We start from the raw sequence: 17,783 nt of genomic DNA, 5'->3' as shown, positions 1-17,783 counted from the left end.
AGCACATTTGAAATACTGCCTGATTACGGAAACCTATCTAAGGAACAACATGCAGGGAGGAACAATTGTATAGGAGAGTCTATTATCTCGACGTCACTGCGTTTATGGTGACAAACGTTCTTACCCGAGTCCATCAATCATGAGTTTCTCCTCTTCCTTGCCCATGCGTACTGACAGCAGAGACCTGATTTGACCCAGAGACACCAACAGGTTAATCGCATCCTGCACGGAGGCGGCACTGATGGTGTAGGATTTCTTCATGGCTCGGAGCAGCTCTCCGATGCCGTCATACTGCCTCCTTAGCAGGCTGAACATCACTCTGACCAGCTCTGGGTCCTGGATGTGAGACTCCTGAGCCCAGGTGGTTATGGTCTGGGAGATCAGCTCCTTCAGGTTGGCTGGAGAAGTGAGAATTCAACATCCACACAGTGAATGATGGTACACAGATAGTTAAAATAGTGCTAATGGTGCCACCACTCTAAACTCAACAGGGTCCTCCTGTGCGTATTACAGCTGTTGGTTTCAACTTCTACAGAATGCAGCAATATAGGCAGCAAAGAAAGAGCTGTTGTGCTGCCACTGGATCCAATTCTGGTTTGTAATAACTTTAAAATCATATTTGTTACTTTTAATCCTGCCAAACAGACACATCTGATAGAGACGAGTGAATCCACAGCGACATACTGGAAAGATAATTTCTTTATCTGATAAACACTGGAAGAAAATCTTCATCCAGACGAAGACGAGAACCAAAAGTTAAGATTGAAACACAAACTGTCTCTTAATCAGCATCTGGTGCTCTGTGTGAATCAACCACAACTCGCGAATCTGATGTCTTTCACATCCCTCTTCATATCTGTTGGTATAAAACAGCCAGTCAGGTTGATTAAACCTGCGATAACTGATTTTTCGTCGTCACTTGGGGGCAGCAGAATCAAATTGTGAACACAATACGGACTTATCGTCACTTTCTAAGTCGATGGTGAACAGTTGCTTATTCACACATCCAGCAGTTACAGAGCGACACGTTATGTGTTTTCTAGGGGGAACATAATTTCAGTGGACAGTAAAGAGGTAAAACCTGTGGCTATGGAGTTACTGTGTGGAACAACAGCTTCTCGACTCAAACACTACAGTAGGCGGTTTTTACTTGTCTAGAAACCGGAAAATATATTATTTTTGTGCATGACAGCAAAATGCTGAGGCCAGCTCTGCTACAGGTGAATCAAACAATGATTCACCCTATTGTAGCTTATTCTAAATAGGAAAAAATATAATGCATCCCACAGTTCAGCAGCAATACCAGCTGAAGCTTTTTGGTACAACTTCCTGTTATTCTGCTATTTCAGTGTTTCAGTGTTCAAGTTTCTGACAAAACCTTCAAGGTAACATACAATACTTCATTAGCCATGTACAATTAACTCGGTAAAGTGTGTATGTGTATTCTGTTACCTGTTCAGAGGTGAAAAGTAACCGTTATCAAGTCAAAGTCAAGTCATAATACAGCAGACACTCTCAGCGCAGAGTTTAAAACATCATACAGGGTTTTGCTGCTCTCATCTTGGATGATTTGATCAGAAGCCTCAGGGCAGCTCGTTGGCTGTCAGCAGCTCTGTGATTATGACATTTACATTCAGCAAATAGTACAATCAGAAACGCTGTAATATGTGTGAAAGGTGGAGGAAGCTAAAATCTGTCATCCACATGAAGAGCGTGCAGTAAGGAGCTCGAGGGGCATGACAAGAGTAAAAAGGTGGCAGAGTAAATCAAAACATTTGGTGAGATCCAGGAAGAAACAGCAAAAAGAGCTTTGTTCACAGATACAGTCAGGCAGAAGTGCGACTGTGTACATATTTCTTTAATTATGTCAGAGGAATACCTAGATCAGATGTAACTCTATAGGCTGGGTTATGGTGCTGCTTGTGTAATATGACCAGATGACTTTGCCATAAACTTTATGTCTTCATGGACGCTGATGATGTTGACATTTACACAGTACATGAGGCGATGTTTGCAGATCAATTAACAGTGTACTCTGAAATAATATCCAACTGGCATGACACCTTAAGTCTGCGAGTACAGTCTGTCATCGACTCTTTCACTGTTAAACAAAGCATGAATACAGTAAATTAACTAAGAGAAAACACTTATTTTAGTGTTTGTCAGCAAGCAGGTGGTTTTTCACATACTGATCTGGGATTTTTGGATGCTGCATGTATAATATGACTGTAAATCTGGAGCGCTCTACCTACATTCACTCTCTAAGCGTGTTAACAAGCTAAGTATTTGTATTGGTCTCTAATCCGAGCCTCTTTCCATTCATGGAAAACACAATCACTAATACTCCTGCGCTGCCCTGCCTCAAAAAGACTTGACAACACTGTCAACACTCACTCATCACTGAGCTCTAAACTATTGGGATTAAACGATAATGATTGATTTTTTTTTAAAGCAAAATGCAGCAACGAGAGTAGCTCCTACTACACTAAACCTTTTTCCTTCCGCAGTAAGTTGACTTACAGAAGGTTAGGGTGTAATTGCTTGTCCTTCAAACTTTTGTCTCCAGAGAGAGTTCCTTGGAGAGAAATGGCTGAAATTGTTTCCAAGGACTGTTGAGAAAGTTCAGGGTTCTGTTCCCCAATCACCTTGAAAACCTTTTTCATTAAGGAACGGAATAACATGGGTCTAACCCGTTTCATCCACATTTATAGCAAAGCACAAAATAAGAGATAGATTTATAGACATAGATAAAAACTGAACTGTAGCCCAGGAGTGGAGGTTTGGTTCTATTTGGCTTTTAAAAAGTGGTCTGGGTGATCCTTTCAAATTTCATTTTAAGGTCTCATCAAACTTTAATCTCTCAGAGAAGCAACAATAAAACAGAGCACAACTACAGAAGAACTCTGTGACTTGTAGAGATAAATGTAGAGGCTGCAGCTAAACGCTGCACCTGCCTGAATGATAACATTATTATTCCAAAGCTATCGCTGAACTTTGAGTGTTTAAGTCAAACAGCCAAACATCTGTAGCAAACAAAGGGTCAGTTTCACGCAGAATGATAATGAGAGACGAGACAGAGACAAAGAGAGAGGGAGAGAGGAAGAGAGAGAGGAAGAGAGAGAGAGAGAGAGAGAGGGAGAGAGAGACAGAGAGACAGAGAGAGAGAGAGAGAGAGAGAGAGAGAGAGAGAGAGAGAGAGAGAGAGAGAGGGAGGGAGGGAGCCAGCTGCCCTGAAGGTGAATGTCTCGCAGATTCACATCTGCTCTGCATCGTCTCAAACAGCGACTCACATGGGAGTCATCCCAAATACAAAAAAACTACCCTGTGTGGAAGCTAATCTACACACAGTCAGGATGGTGTCATTTATTAAAAAACGTTTAAGTTTCATAACTGCCCCCAAATGCATTTGCTATACTGGTAATTGCAAACTCCTAAAATATCGAAGCTGTCATTTACTCCAGTTCTTTTTCTGAAGATGGCGCGGTGTGTGCCTTATCCAGCAAGTTCATCACTGACAAAATAATCCTACAATAATCCTGATTTTGGTGTTATTGGGATCATACACTGAGACGCATAATATGATTTTAATATGATGTAGAAAGGGTACACGGATATATCAGAATCACCTTGAGTCACATCATCTGTCCACTTATGAAACTTTTCAATAATGCAGGCTAGGTGTGGGAGGCTGGAGTGAGGCATTAAAATTTATAGCCGAGCCTTGCTGTGGCTGTCCATTAGTCTTCTATTATTTGAAACAGAACACAAGCACGCTTTCAGCAAAGGGCAGCAAAAACGAATACTGAAACCACAACACAGGACTGAAGCAGAGAACCTGTTGAACTCCGGACCGTGTCTTGTGTTCTCTATCATTTATGATTGATACATCTGTGTCTACTTCAACGATTTTTTTTTCTGTGCATCTGATCCTGAATTTGGTGACTTTGTCGCCAGCTTTGCATTATTACGTCTTTTTCCTTCTTGCTGTACACAGTTACTCACTGGGGGCAGCCTGTTCCTTCTCTGCAGGTTCCTCCTCTGTCTTCTGAGGTGGACCTTTGATTTTGTACAGTAAAGCAAGGAGTCGGCCTTTTATCGAAGTGTCCTGCTCTTCCTCTTCCTCCTCCACGGGAATTCCTGCAAGGGGGAATCACATTTCTGTAAGAAATAGTTTGTATCAAGTGCTTGAATGTGCACGAAATTGGGGGTACTCTCCTTCAAGTGCAGCTATGTGAAGCTAAGTGTAGCGTGTCAAGATACCAATATGTTGTTGGAACGCTTGTATGAGAAAATACCTTGACAGAGACTCGAACAAAGTACAAACATCAACAATATTTGTAATAGAACTGAGGGAGCAGTTGGACTCTACCACAGTGCAGTCGCAGTTCTTCATGGAAGGAGTTGAGTTCATCCTGGATCTCCTCGGGACAGGGGCAGTCCTCCCCTGCACTGAAGTTCAGCAGGATGTTGATCTGAAGGAAACAAACACAACAATAACGTTAGAAGAGCGGAGGGTGGGGAAGGGAATACAAAAAAATATTTTTAGAAAGAAAGAGGTACGAGGAGAGGGAAGGAGAAATAAGCAAACAACCACAGAAGCATGTGAAAGAACGAATAAAACAGGAGAGCATACAGAGAGGACAGCACCATTATTATTCTGAGACACTCTCATGTAGGCTTATGCAGTGAGTGCTCACAGGGGCTTTTCAGATCTGTCCGATCAATGCAGACAGAAATAGTCTGACAAGTGAAATCAAAACATCTGAAGTAAATCTTAATCATACTATAACTTAGAAATGGCTTTAATGATGAAGCATTCGTAATAGCTATAAAACTGCTGAGTTCGCTGTATGTTACAAGCTAACTATAAAGCAGACTAAATATACGAGACGCTTCCCCAGGCTAAGAAAATGCAGGGTCCAGTTTAAGCTATTCTGGTCTATTTCTGGCAGAGCTTTTTAATAAACCATGGGAGGAACATACAGCAATCTTGGAGAATGCTGCCTACAGTATACACCTGCTGCTGACCACCACACTTATTTACTTTTCAGGGATCAGAGTGTAGCTGTGGGGCTGTGCTTATCTGCAGGGCTTTGCAGATCAGAGGAAGCGCACTTAAACATTCTGAAAAGAGAAAGGCTTCGCAGCGCTGCAGATCTAAACTTTGAGCTCGCTGCTGTGTTGTATGCACGAAGCAAGCCATCTGAACACAAGCCGGAAAAGAAAACGCTGGAGTTTCTGGCTACTGGACAGGAAGAATAATGTATCCCTCTCTTCCTCCCTACTCTGGCTCTGAGACACAGTGAAAGAGAAACAGATGTTTAATGGGGCCTTCTCATTAGCTACAAAGATCTGAGCCCCTGGCGCTTCAGTGTGCTGACGCAGTTATTACACACTGAACTGAAAAACACTGAAAGCAACTGCTTCTTTCTATGCTTTTGATATTTCAAAAACAGTAGAAAGCAGGAAACCAAACAGGGTTTTTAAAAAGGAGATCAGAGGAATCCATTGAAGTGTTTAAACCACCAAACGGTTTGATGATAATTCGAATTGAGCCAGCCATTCCCCTGTATGTCTGGTTTATGATTACATAAACTATGATTTACAGTGTATACACACATCATAACAACAGCACTGGACCGATACAATTCAGTCCCACTTCTAGACCTTATGGAGAGTAGCTGGTACTAGAGTAACAACTAATGAGGACCCAAACAATAAAGAAAAGAGTTAGACAGTCCAGTCAGACCCTGGACTGACCATCACCCTGATGGAAACCAAACCTCATCTGACCTCTCAGAAGTTAAAAAGGCCGATAGCTTCAACATCTGTTGTGAGAGTGAATAATCCCTCAGGGGGGATATTTTGATCTGAAAGCTTCACATAGCACAAACTGCTGTGTCCGCTGCTTTGATGTAGGATCCCCAGCAGCATCTATGGCCTGGTCAAACAGGTATTTTTATACATGTAGCAGGCTTGATTTTGTGTTTTTCTATTCTGTTTTATTGAACAACCTAAACTTAACCTTGCAAGCAACTTCAATCTCGACCTTGAAGTTAGTGAACTGAAGCTCTTGCTGCAGTTTTTCACAATATATCCTGAGTTATAAACTTGCTTGAAATTTTGAAAAATTGGACACAGTACAATGCAAATCTCCCCGTTGGGGCTAATAATAATCTTCTACTCATAAATGCCAGACGTTTAACTCTCAATGCAGTCAACTCACTCCAAGTTCAATTTAGCTTCACATATGGCCCAATTTATCCTTTGGGAGTACCAGCTGAAAATAAAGTTATGACAGAGCCAAAAATAAAAGGCACTCAGAAAACTACAGAAGCCCTGGTCATTGATTTTTTTTACCCCAAGGCTCAGTGATCTGGGGCTTTGTTCCAGTATAATACCTCAAACAACCTTGGGCATAAATTACATCTCACGCAGGATGTAAACGCTCTCATTCGCTGTTTGGTCCGCTCCGGTATCGTACCTGCTCCTGTGGGGGAGAACGAAACTCTTTAGTCTTCTTGGCAGTGACGGCGGCGGACATGTTGAGCGCCAGCATCAGCTCGTTGTAGCGGAACTTCTGGTTGAACTGCAGCTTGGACACGAAGCTGTCGGAGAAGGAGACGATGGCCTCGATGCGGTGCTTCAGCTCACAGTCGCAGAAGTAGTGCAGCAGCTCACACATCTGGAGAGAACAGAGACACATGGAATGAATGCAGCAGGAACAGAGATCTAGTTAAAATTTAGACGTAGAACTCTGTCTGTATTGTTAGATGTGGTTTTTGACTAAGATCACTTTCATATCAACTGACTGACTTTCACTAAACACAACCCTTTTATCAAGATATTAGCTGGCTCCATCTCCACAATGCAGAGATTAAAGCTGTGTTTTAGTCTGAATCTTAACTGCATTGTGAACTTTTTGTCATTGATAGCAACATTAGTATTCAACCACCGCCTTCATTTGCACTCATGCAGGCACTTCTCTGTAAAAGATAAATCATAAAAGCTCTGAACTGCTGACAAATGAGGATTTAGTGTACCAAATCGGGTGAAGGCAAATAAGAGGAGGAAAATTAAATTTTAATTAACACCTTGGCAGGTTAGATAGACTTAAAGTGTTATACAACAGCTTCAGCAGCTGAAATGTGTGTGCATGTTTTCATGATCGTCCTCCTCACCTGGCGTTTGACAGACTCAGGCAGCGACTTCTCCAGCAGACCTTTAACCAGCGGCTTACTCTCCTTCGTCTCCTCCTCTCCCGCCTCCACAGCCTTCTCCTCGTTCTTGCTCACATCCTCCTTCTCCCTGGCCACAGCCACCTCATCCCCCTTGGCCTCCTCGCCCTCCTTGGCCTCTCCGAACACATTGGGGTCGATCAGGAGGAGAATCAGCCTCACCTCCTCACTGGTTAGGACTCCCATGATCAACAGCGTTCCGATCAGCTTCAGGATGGGGACGAACTGGTACTCCACGCTGCCGCCTACCGGGTCTCGGATATGTATGCCTCCGCCCTGCACGGCCTCAGAGAGCATGCTGATGGCTTTCTCCTTCAGGGTTCCTAGCGGGATCTGGGGGCTGTAGACGTACTGGTGGCGCTTTGTGCTGATGATGCCGACGGGGGAGAAGTTGACCCGAGGTTTGAGGGAGGTGCTCAGGCCCACGCCAGGCAGCGAGTGCCGCTTGGACTCATCAGGGAACAGCTTGATGGAGCGAGTCTCGTCCGTCACAGGGATGATGAACTCATTGTTCATCATTAGGCGAGCCTCCTTTGCTGTCTCAAGATGAATGCTGGCAATGAGAAGAAGAATCAGCCCAATCATGGCACACCTGGAGGCTTTGGCCATTATACTTAGCAGGAAATAACCATTCTCGGCCTAGGTTTAAAAATATCTTTCCCTGAGTGGTATAAATGTGCAACTGGTAAGATTTTCTTCAGCCCCACAGCACAGAATTACCATAATATATCTGTGGGAGGTGACAGAGTTGTTGATCAATACCAATGACTCAGCAATTACCAGACTAGCTGCTGAGAGGAGAGAGGAGAGCTCTTCAATTCCTTGTGGCCCATACTCAAAGTTTAGAAACAAAACCCCCACCCACAGGGATGCCTTCACCCAATTCGGTACACTTGAAATTGCATTTTCAGTGATAATGGAGTTAAGCACCATGCCTTCAAAATAGCAGGTGACATACATAATGTATGTAATTTTGTCCATCTGTGTGGTTCAGCTGAGAATTTATTGACGTTATGTGAGAAAAGAAATCACACTGGATGTATGCAGGCGATACAAATACATCACAGGAGCATTATTGTGATCGGTTATGACAAATTTACTTTATGGTCTTGTGTGCTGCTCCATCACTTTAACAGTTAATGCTGCTGGAGCTGTTATCAAGTTATCATTGATCGTCATTGGATTCTCTGATTAGTAAAAACATTGCCAACTGTTTTCTTCTCCATTCACCAAAGTTGGGGTTGTTATATCTGAACACTGCAGCACTGTAACACACTTTCATTTTGTATAATTGACAGCAGCATTCATTATATTTCTCAATTCAATTTGCTCTCCATATCAGATGAAGAAAAAAAGGCAATTTCCCTAACTGCTTGAAAGCAAAGACCGTTGAAAAATCAATTTAAAACAAAAGCACCGATTTTAATAAGAAAGTAATCATCTGACTGTTACATTTAAAACCGACTGCAACTTTCACACCTGATCAGGACATTGTAGAAGCCCTCTCTCAGCATGCCAGAGAGGTACTGGTTGTCTATGGTGTAGAGGAGCTGTGATTGGTCCAAGTGGCTGCAGAGCGCGTGAGCGACGCGGGTGTTTCCCAGAGCGCAGAGGGCACAGAACAGCTTCAGTGTGTGGTAGTGGAACTTTCTCAGGTCTTCATGCTCAGATAACTCCAGGATGTCCAAACACCTAGAAGAAAGCAGGAAAAGAATGAGGCGATGGAGGTCCAGGGAGGTCATTTACATAGCAGCTGTGCGAGGTGGCAAACAAGCTATTCACTGCGGCTGATGGGGTTTACAGGACATGCTTCAAGGCTGTGTCCTTGTTGCAGACCTGTTCTCCTCAGGTATATGTACGGCCATCATCTGCAGCGGTTCCAGACACTGGACCACCCAGCCGTGCCTCTCGCTGACCCGGGCAGTCTCCACATTGAGGAAGGTGTTCGGCATCCGGCTCCACAGCACGGCCACGATGGTCTGCACGTCCAGTCGTGGCGGGCACTGCGGCACTGGGTTCCTGTGCTCGCTCTTAAATATGGCAGACGAGAGCGGCATTGCATCCTTGGAAAAGAGGAAAGATAATACTCACTGAAGGGAAACGATTTTAACTAATGAGGTGTTTTTGGTTCTAATATTACACTTTGTTGAATAAACATTTTGATTCTGAACACATTATGTGTGATTTAAATGTGTGATGCCTGAGGAATACTTAAGCAAAACAAAGACAAGCTTCACTTCATTTATATTCCACCCACAATGTTTATCTTTAGATCATCCAAAGTAGTGTGTATGTATAGAAACATGTGTTTTTACCATAGCTCCATTCAAACTACAACTACTTCAAGTGCAGATAGAGCTTAATACTCGGTTACTGTGAATGAGGTTAGGTGTACTATGTTACTAATTAATGAGCAAACTGTCTATTTGTCCTGGCAGTACCAACATCCACTATTACTCAGCACATCATGTTCTAACATTGTCTATTGTTAGATCTGAAAAGGGACAAACCTTGATCTTGACAAATTCCATCTGGAAGAGGTTTGCACTGGTGGGGCGTACGAACACAGCTGGGAACAACTTGGTATTTGGCTCCACCTAAAAATAAACAAAGCTCAGTCGTCGGCATTATAGATAGGATGAAATGAAACAAAAGTGCTGCAACACTGCGTGATGGAGATGAATAATCAGTCTGTCCTGAACTAAACCCTTAGTGGAATCTAACACCATAGATAATTCTTATTGTACTCTTCTAGCGTCTGTTCTGGTGGCAAATTAAACAAATGTCAGAAGGCTTTTAACCTCTAAAACCGGCGGATTAGCTGCTGTTATAAATCAGCTCAGTGAGTGTCAGTTGGTGTATTGATGACAGCCATCACACACAAAAGATGAATACAAAGAGAAAGGAAAACCGGCCACAGCTCTGAAGTCGGAACAGGACAATAAGCTTTTCATCAGGTTAAAAGCCCTCTGATTCCCTCAGAAAGCTTCCCCTTTTATGCCAATTCACTACCAAATCGAGGATTCAAAAAAATGAAAAAAAAAAGAGGAGACAATAACCGCGATAAAGATGAGAACAAGGCTTGAGTGATGAAAGCTTCTCAAGGCATCGTTTCGATGTCTAGTCAGGTATTCAATATGATGTGTTAAAAACCTGAGATCAGCGAGGCGGGACGAGGGTTACTGAGCAGATGTCTGTCTTTGTTAAGACTCTGCTATTGAAAACAGATGAGAATTCGGCTGTATAATTTCCTAACTGCCTTTCTGCAGGTCTAATTTACTGCAGTGCAAATTTGTTTACGTTACCTGAAGGGAAGATAGAGGGGGAGCTCTTTTGAGTGTGTGCAGGCAATACAAATACGTCTGAGGGCCATCATCCTGAAGATTTATTATATTTATCTATAACTCAAAAGTTCTCAGCCTCTGAATGGAATGGTTATGGAGCCAACTTTTGAGGAGCAGTAACCCAAAATACTGTGTGTTTACCACAGGAGGAAGAAATAATGAGATGCACATAATGATGTTTACGAGGCAGACTGTCCTTGTGCGTTAGTCCTCGATGTGCCACTACTGTGCTATTATTCTTATTTACCTGATATGTTGTGGACAGCTCCTTGCCGTTAGCAGTGAAAGAGACGAGGCCAGAGGCCAGGTCGATCAGGCAGCCAATCTCTAGGTCAGAGTTGGTGCGGCCGCCGGAAGACGGGCCGACTGCGTCCGCCCCGCACACCATGTAGCAGTTACTCCTCTGGACACTGCGGCAAGAGGAGAAAATGAGCTTAGCATGCATAACTATGTGAACGTGAATACGCATAGGACGGCAAAGCTGACTGAAAAACAAGTAAATTGTACACAGTATCTTTTCATTAAGTGGCACTTTTATCGATCTGTGTTGACTCGTGACTTTTATCTCATTCACATTCATTCTGTTACACACAGAAGCTCTTGTCCCCATTTACTCCCCTGAACACTGAAAAAGGATGATAAAAGTCAGTCAATACGTCTGCTTTGTGCCATTCCAAGGTCAAATTATAGTTTACGGGAAATCTGGAGTTGTAAGCTTACCACACTGTTCAAAAGTAATGTATAGGAAATGTTTTATGACTTTAATGATGATGATGTAGGTATTGTGTTTGCCCTTCTTTTAAAGTCAAATAAATAAACTAAACTAAAACACTGCAAATGAAGTCTGTAATGAACATCTCACCTAACGTGTAATGTGAAGTGTGTTCACAGGATGACTGATTTTTGCTTTAAGGAAGTCACAAGAATAAAAGAGAGAAACTTGAAGAGTTTTATAATCAAAGAGGAAACCATTCAGCTGTGAAAGACTATTGAAGTAAATGTCCAAAATACTTCTGCTGTTTCCCGTATTCCCACACTATCTCACTCCCATCAATACATTTTTCAGCTTCTTACATTCTCTTGCAGCACACCGACCTATCCTACTTTAATGGATCGACTTAATGAATTTTACTTTGAACTTGGCCTTAAGTGGGCTAAGAAAATGAGAGGTGCTGTAGTGGGAAAGCAAGAAGTGATGCAAGGGAGTGGAGAAGGTAGTGTAAGAAAACAAGAGCATCACAAGGAAATGAACTTCTGAAAATACATTTCAGTCAGTGTCCTTAGGGTCTCTGTCCAGAACAGGATTCACACACCGACCCTTAAACAATACTGAATGAGCCTTGCTAAATTACTATAAATTACTGTTAGATGGCACAGCAAACTGGCTGAGTCTCCCTGCCTACAGCACACCTCCCAGGGTCTCAAGATATCCTACAAATTACAGAATATATTAAAAAAGCAGGAGCTTGCCTCTCATGGACGCGGCCCCTCTCATCTCCCAGGGTGACAGTGACTGTTCGCGTCTTGCTGAGGTTGAAGTTCTTGCTATGGTAATGATAGTCCGGTGTGACCCAGCCCACCCACACAGATGCAGGGTCCTGGCCAGAGAACACTCGCACCGAGTGGTAGTACTGCCATAAAACACAAAGCAGCAATAGGTTACACTCAGTGAACAAAGAGCATAACAATATTTTTCAGACGTCGTGTGTATCTCTGAATGTCGATGTGGGTTTAGTTACACTTGTGATGCTTCCATAGTCAACAGTGCCATCTTCTTTTGGAGGATGGCTGCAGAGACCAAAAAACAGCTTCAGGTTTTAGGAGCAACAAAGCGATCTTGAAAATAAAAGCTACCAGAACAGTTCCAGAAAACATTTTTCTGCTCCTCGCTGCTCTTCCAGTGTCTCACCTGAGTTTCTGTGACTCCTCCAGTAACTTGTCTGCAGAGTAGAACTCCACAGGCATGCTCAGTCTACAGTAGACCATGTCATTGTTGCTGTTCTGCGTGCCAAACGTCTTGTGGGTGACCTTGAGGCAGGGGGGGCTGTCTACCGTTCCATCGATCCTCGTCACCTGAGGAGTTAAGAGTCCAAATCCAGAGAAGGATACACAACATCAATGTGCCCATCAGTAGCAGCACTGTTCATTGCAGCTACACTGCATAGAGCATAACATGGGAAACGTGCTTGTGACATGCAGCTTCAATAACCAGTGACTGACAATCCCTGCTGCCATAAAGGTAACAAGACAACACCACTAAGAACAACAATAACAATAAAAATGTTTCCTCACCTCAATATGCATGTGGTCCTGCGGTACGATGACAAAGGTGGGGAGGCGCTTGCTGAACCACATGGTGATCTCTCTGTTCATGTTGACAGCGAATGGCTCGAAGCCTTCCTGGAGACCACACATGGTGTAGTACTTAAAAGTGCTGGCGTCCTTGCCCAGGTTCATACGTCCGATCTGAGACATGCCAAGACTGCACACGGGGATGAAACCTGGAGGAGGGTTAAGGAAACATCGATGGGTTTGGTGTGAAATATCGTTCAGTCATGTCATCCCTTGTTGCAATGTGAAAAGGTTCCTCCATGAACAAAGTTGGCAAACCCTTCTTTGCAGATTTAATTAAAAAGTAACTCCAATGTCTCACTACCACTAATGCTGTGATCCATCTCTCTGCCCTCAAGAACTCCATTTAATTAGTCTGGTGACTTAATAACCCTGGCAAAAAAAACTGCAGGATATGCAAATTAGGAATGTGTTATTTATTAATACAAATAATTAAACCTAACTTCAGCACAAACTGTTTTACTAAATCTGTATTCTTATTAGCCTTGAAAAACAGTGTAGATCAGTGTCCTTCAAACTGCCACACATGTAAACACAGTTTCCAGAGTGTCTATACGGCAGAATCCATTACACATCAACTATAATAATTAATTTTAATCATTTAACTTTATTCCACTGAGACTCTCTCCTGTCTTGTCCTGAAGGATGGCTCATTTACAGAGTAATTGGCCAATGCCACAATGGACCTCATTAAACTGCAACATCATTAGCATTTTGTACTGTTTTTGGTTTTTGTTTGCCTCACACTAACCACCAAACAAACCCAGTCATCCCTCTTGAGATTCTATGGAGGAAACACACACAGAATAAATGAATGAATTAACACTAAAGTTCACTGGAGACAATGCAGCACTCACCATCCTCTGTCTCAAAGTCAGTGAAGCAAAGCTCAGAGCCCTTGTTGGTGATCAGGAGCTCTCCGTTGAGGGTGAAAATCATGGATTTGTCCTCCATGTTGATCATGCAACCGACCACATCGCCCTTTTTCCAAGGAATTCCAAAGTAGCGGCTGCCTGCATGCATACGTCGGCCCTTGAGAAGAAAGACAAAGCTTTAAGTTTTTGCAGTACATGTAATACGATCGTGCTAATAATAATGATAAAAGTGATCCTACTTTAAAAGCTGCCAAAACATCGTATCAATGCTATCTTGAATGCTCTATTTAAGAAATGTTAAAAGAGGAAGCAAACAAATTGACAAATTTTAATGGATAAAATCAATTTGTCCCAATATTATACCAATTCATAGTACGTATTGCACCATCAACAAAATTACTAAATCAAAATTGTGATCGTGTCCTTTAAAACCATCAAATACCTTGTTTCCACACTCGACATCTTCCCTTTTAGCAACCACACAGCTGTAACTCAGCTGAAGAAATGATGGCCGCTGAAGTGAAATAGTACAACACGTCCTAACAGAGCTGGTTTACCCTGTATCCATCGAAGACGAAAGCCTGGTCATCTGCTCCCAGTTCCACATCGGGCCTGCAGCCTGGTCTGGCCCAGCCAACCCTCATATCCCCTCCAGTCTGGGCTTCAAACTCAAAGTACCACTTTCCTGTCTTCACTGCGTAGGTCTGCTCCACACGGAAAAGGCGGATGGTCTCGATGCTCTGATCATCCACCACATGGGCGCCTAGGGATCGGCAGAGGCAGGAACTATTGATGCTTGGTAACTTGACAGATGCATTAAATAACAACTGATAAGTGGCACTATATAGATGAAGTATCAGGTAACTTCACTTTAAAAAAAGGAAACTGCTAAAATGCCAGAAGAAACTGAACACTCGGTGCTGCTTCTGTCCATAACTGCTGGCTGCACATGTGAATGAATAGTTTTAGTCATCTGTTTCCCTAATTAGTAGCCAAAATATCCCACTCTCAACACTACATTCATACTGTATGAACGTGACGCTGGAGCGTCACACTCTGTGTGAACATATTATGGAGCATTTGGACTTAATTCTGCACATTGCCACTCCTAAAATGTTAACTAGAATGCAGATGATTATAATAGACTGTAGTTTCTGTGTGGCAGTTGAGTCCACAACATGTTCTCACCCTCCTGGTCTGGGGGGTCGATGTCATATCCATATCCAACCATGGTCCTGATGGCCTCTCTCAGACTGTCTCTGTTAGATTTCTTAGTGCGCTCGTCCAGTAAAGCATATGGCACCAGGCGAGGATTACGCCTGCTCTTCACATCCTGACACAAACAAGGATAATACACACGCTAGTATTAGTATGAGTATAATTTATTATTAATTCTACTCAAATTTAAAGACCAGGCCAGAGCACTGCCAGTTCCTTTGAAAATGGAAAGAATAATGGCTTTTACCTGCTGGATGCCATAGGTCCATCCTTGTTTAATTCTGTCTTTGGCCCACACGTTGTGTGCATTCTCGGCCAGTTTATCAACTAGAACCTCCTGACCTGCAGTCAGTTTCACGTCAGAGAGCTCCAGTGGCGCAGGCTTATAACCATTAGACATCATGTAGCTGAAGAAGCAACATCACAAAAAGGTAAAAGCACACAATTAAATGAACATTTGTGCTCCAACTCAAACTGGGGAAAATTATATCAAAATGACATCTTTGTTGTTCCATCTTACAAGACCAGTGTATAACAAATTAAATACTACAGCTTGAACGAAAGACAAAGGAACACAACAGACACAAAGCAAAGAACAAAAATGCCACAGCGACTTTGGCAGTGTGTTTTCCATGAGGCTGAGATGCTCCAAGGTAACAATTAAAGTATTTATTCTGTTTTCAAGGGATTCTTGTGATGAGATAATTCAAACAGAAAAAGCTCTGAAATGATGTGAAATAATGAATCCATCTTTTAGCGTGTGAAGAATACAATCAAAATAAGCCACAAAAAGCCTTTGTTACCAAAATAACCTCCATCAGAAACCCACAATTACAAAATGAGCGTCTTCTTCCTAAAAAGTGCACAGCTGCTGTCAGCGTCAATAAATCTGCCAATCAAATCATTCTGATATCCTATAGCATCTACATAACTCCAACAGAATCACTTCATGTAACATGAAACCTGCAAACTTACTCTTTAGGAAGTTTAATTTTCTTCAGATCGTCCTCAGCGTGAACATTGACCTGAGCAACATGGCATCCAAGAGCCAACAAGGTCCTGAGGATGAAAGGGAAATTTAAACAGAAAGAGACATACAGACCATAACTGACATCAATACTCAAGCCTCATTACACTGTGTTGGATAAATTTGTTTCAGCCTTACTTCAGCAGAATTCATCGACAGACTGCTGTATTTTTAACTCAGCTCATTAGACACTTATAAATCTCAGTAGATCAATAGTTACACTGAAATTAGTAGCCCGGTTTGGCTGTTTGGATACATGGCAGCTGGGCACAACAACAACAACCACACAACAGTATACATGACAAACTGCACACCTGACTGAAGCTCACTGTAACAGGAGCTCGCTTTATTGAGCCAAGCCAAATGTTTTCACTGTGAGATGACTCAGTAGTTGGCTCAAATAAGCTTTGGACCCAAGATTTTTTTTTAAAATCAATACTGGAATTCACTCAGGAGATGCAAGTCATTACAAGCACTGCTTTAATCTGAGCCTTAATCTGCTCTCGCACAGCATTCAGCTGGGAGCAGAGGCAATTCCATGAATAGGTAATTGGATTTTTTTTTAGCAAACTGCCCAGTCTTACTTAAGAGTTTCACTGGACATCTGCAGGTTGTAGTTCCTTTCAGTTTCAGGCAGCTTGGCGAAATCCACAAGGCAAGGGTGCTGTCTCTTGTTGTCATCACGAATCTATGGAGAAATCAGTCGGGTGTCATTAGTGCATGTTTCATGTCACGGAAACAAATGTGGACTCTTTGTTGTTCTTTTGGTCTTTGAGCTTGTCTATACTCAACTGCAAAAACCCCTCAAAGGAAAAAACGATGAAAAATAAAACACTGAAGTGCCGTGGATGCTGGCAGATGCATTGTTGTTTGTTTTCCTCTTGGACTAATTCAAGCCTCAGGTGTTGATTTTTTAATGAAGCAGAAATAAACCTGAATCAGCTCAGAGAAAGAGGCTCAGCTGTCTGTGAGGGAGTCGACTGAGACAAATACACACTCAATAAGACGCTGCCAGTAACTCTTCCTCTGATAGCCTTCTGCTTACAACGGTTAAATAGAACTGATGTGCACAGAAGATATAAGCAATGCACAGTAAGGCCACGCACTCTGACACTAAACAATGAAGCTGTTCCCAGCTTTATTATCACCCTGCCTGCCAAGTATCTGCTTCTTGTCCAAAGATGCTTCTGTCTCGAATTCAGTGCAGTGTCCCTTTGAGCTTTTTAAGGCTTGTTACTAAATGCCGTCCTTAATAATAATAATAAATAAAGTGTAAGACATGGGTTACCCCCCCAGAGTGGAGCTTTCTCCCAGTCTTAATTAATGTGGATGTCACATTCTTGGAAGGTGAGACACTCATTAAGTTTGTTAAACAGCCGCTGTGGCAACGGCCTCGGTGGGAAATGATTCTGTGATAACCACTACGGTACAAAAGAGGCAGTGAGTGCGATCAGACTGCTCTGCGGAGAACAGGAAGACTGACTGATGATGGGAGGGAGATAGAGAGACGCTGTGATGTTATAAAGGCATAAAAATCCATGTGTGCATTTTACTGACATTAAAAACATAATGTGCAGAACAAACACTCAAGTTACACAACAACAGTTTTCATTAGTCTCTCACAAATTGTTAGTCATTTTTTAGTTGCTCATTTCCATTTTTTTGCACATACTCTACTTTTTATTGTGCTAAATAGTATCTCCTTACAGCAGGAAACATGCCTACATAA

The 17,783-nt window shown here is 42.5% G+C and overlaps 1 protein-coding gene across 4 annotated transcripts in view; it reads right to left on the bottom strand.

Annotated features, from left to right (window-relative positions):
- ryr3 (ryanodine receptor 3) overlaps positions 1–17,783 on the bottom strand; it is a 102,039-nt gene that overhangs the window by 39,459 nt on the left and 44,797 nt on the right. For all 4 annotated transcript variants that reach the window (XM_076756220.1, XM_076756222.1, XM_076756218.1 and 1 more), the window contains exons 23-41: positions 16,639–16,742; positions 16,003–16,086; positions 15,275–15,434; positions 14,998–15,142; positions 14,367–14,572; positions 13,792–13,966; positions 12,875–13,083; positions 12,492–12,655; positions 12,322–12,370; positions 12,053–12,213; positions 10,830–10,992; positions 9,749–9,835; positions 9,075–9,301; positions 8,718–8,930; positions 7,182–7,791; positions 6,485–6,685; positions 4,370–4,472; positions 4,003–4,137; positions 125–398 (exon numbers count right to left, since the gene is read on the bottom strand). In XM_076756220.1, coding sequence (XP_076612335.1) covers positions 125–398; positions 4,003–4,137; positions 4,370–4,472; positions 6,485–6,685; positions 7,182–7,791; positions 8,718–8,930; positions 9,075–9,301; positions 9,749–9,835; positions 10,830–10,992; positions 12,053–12,213; positions 12,322–12,370; positions 12,492–12,655; positions 12,875–13,083; positions 13,792–13,966; positions 14,367–14,572; positions 14,998–15,142; positions 15,275–15,434; positions 16,003–16,086; positions 16,639–16,742 — 3,470 coding nt within the window. The remainder of the gene's footprint in view (positions 1–124; positions 399–4,002; positions 4,138–4,369; positions 4,473–6,484; positions 6,686–7,181; positions 7,792–8,717; positions 8,931–9,074; positions 9,302–9,748; positions 9,836–10,829; positions 10,993–12,052; positions 12,214–12,321; positions 12,371–12,491; positions 12,656–12,874; positions 13,084–13,791; positions 13,967–14,366; positions 14,573–14,997; positions 15,143–15,274; positions 15,435–16,002; positions 16,087–16,638; positions 16,743–17,783) is intronic.

The sequence above is a fragment of the Chaetodon auriga genome, chromosome 18 (assembly GCF_051107435.1).
Source record: "Chaetodon auriga isolate fChaAug3 chromosome 18, fChaAug3.hap1, whole genome shotgun sequence".
NCBI lineage: Eukaryota > Metazoa > Chordata > Actinopteri > Chaetodontiformes > Chaetodontidae > Chaetodon > Chaetodon auriga.
The sequence above is the reverse complement of the archived record's forward strand: the minus strand, read 5'-3'. Positions and strand labels throughout refer to the sequence as shown.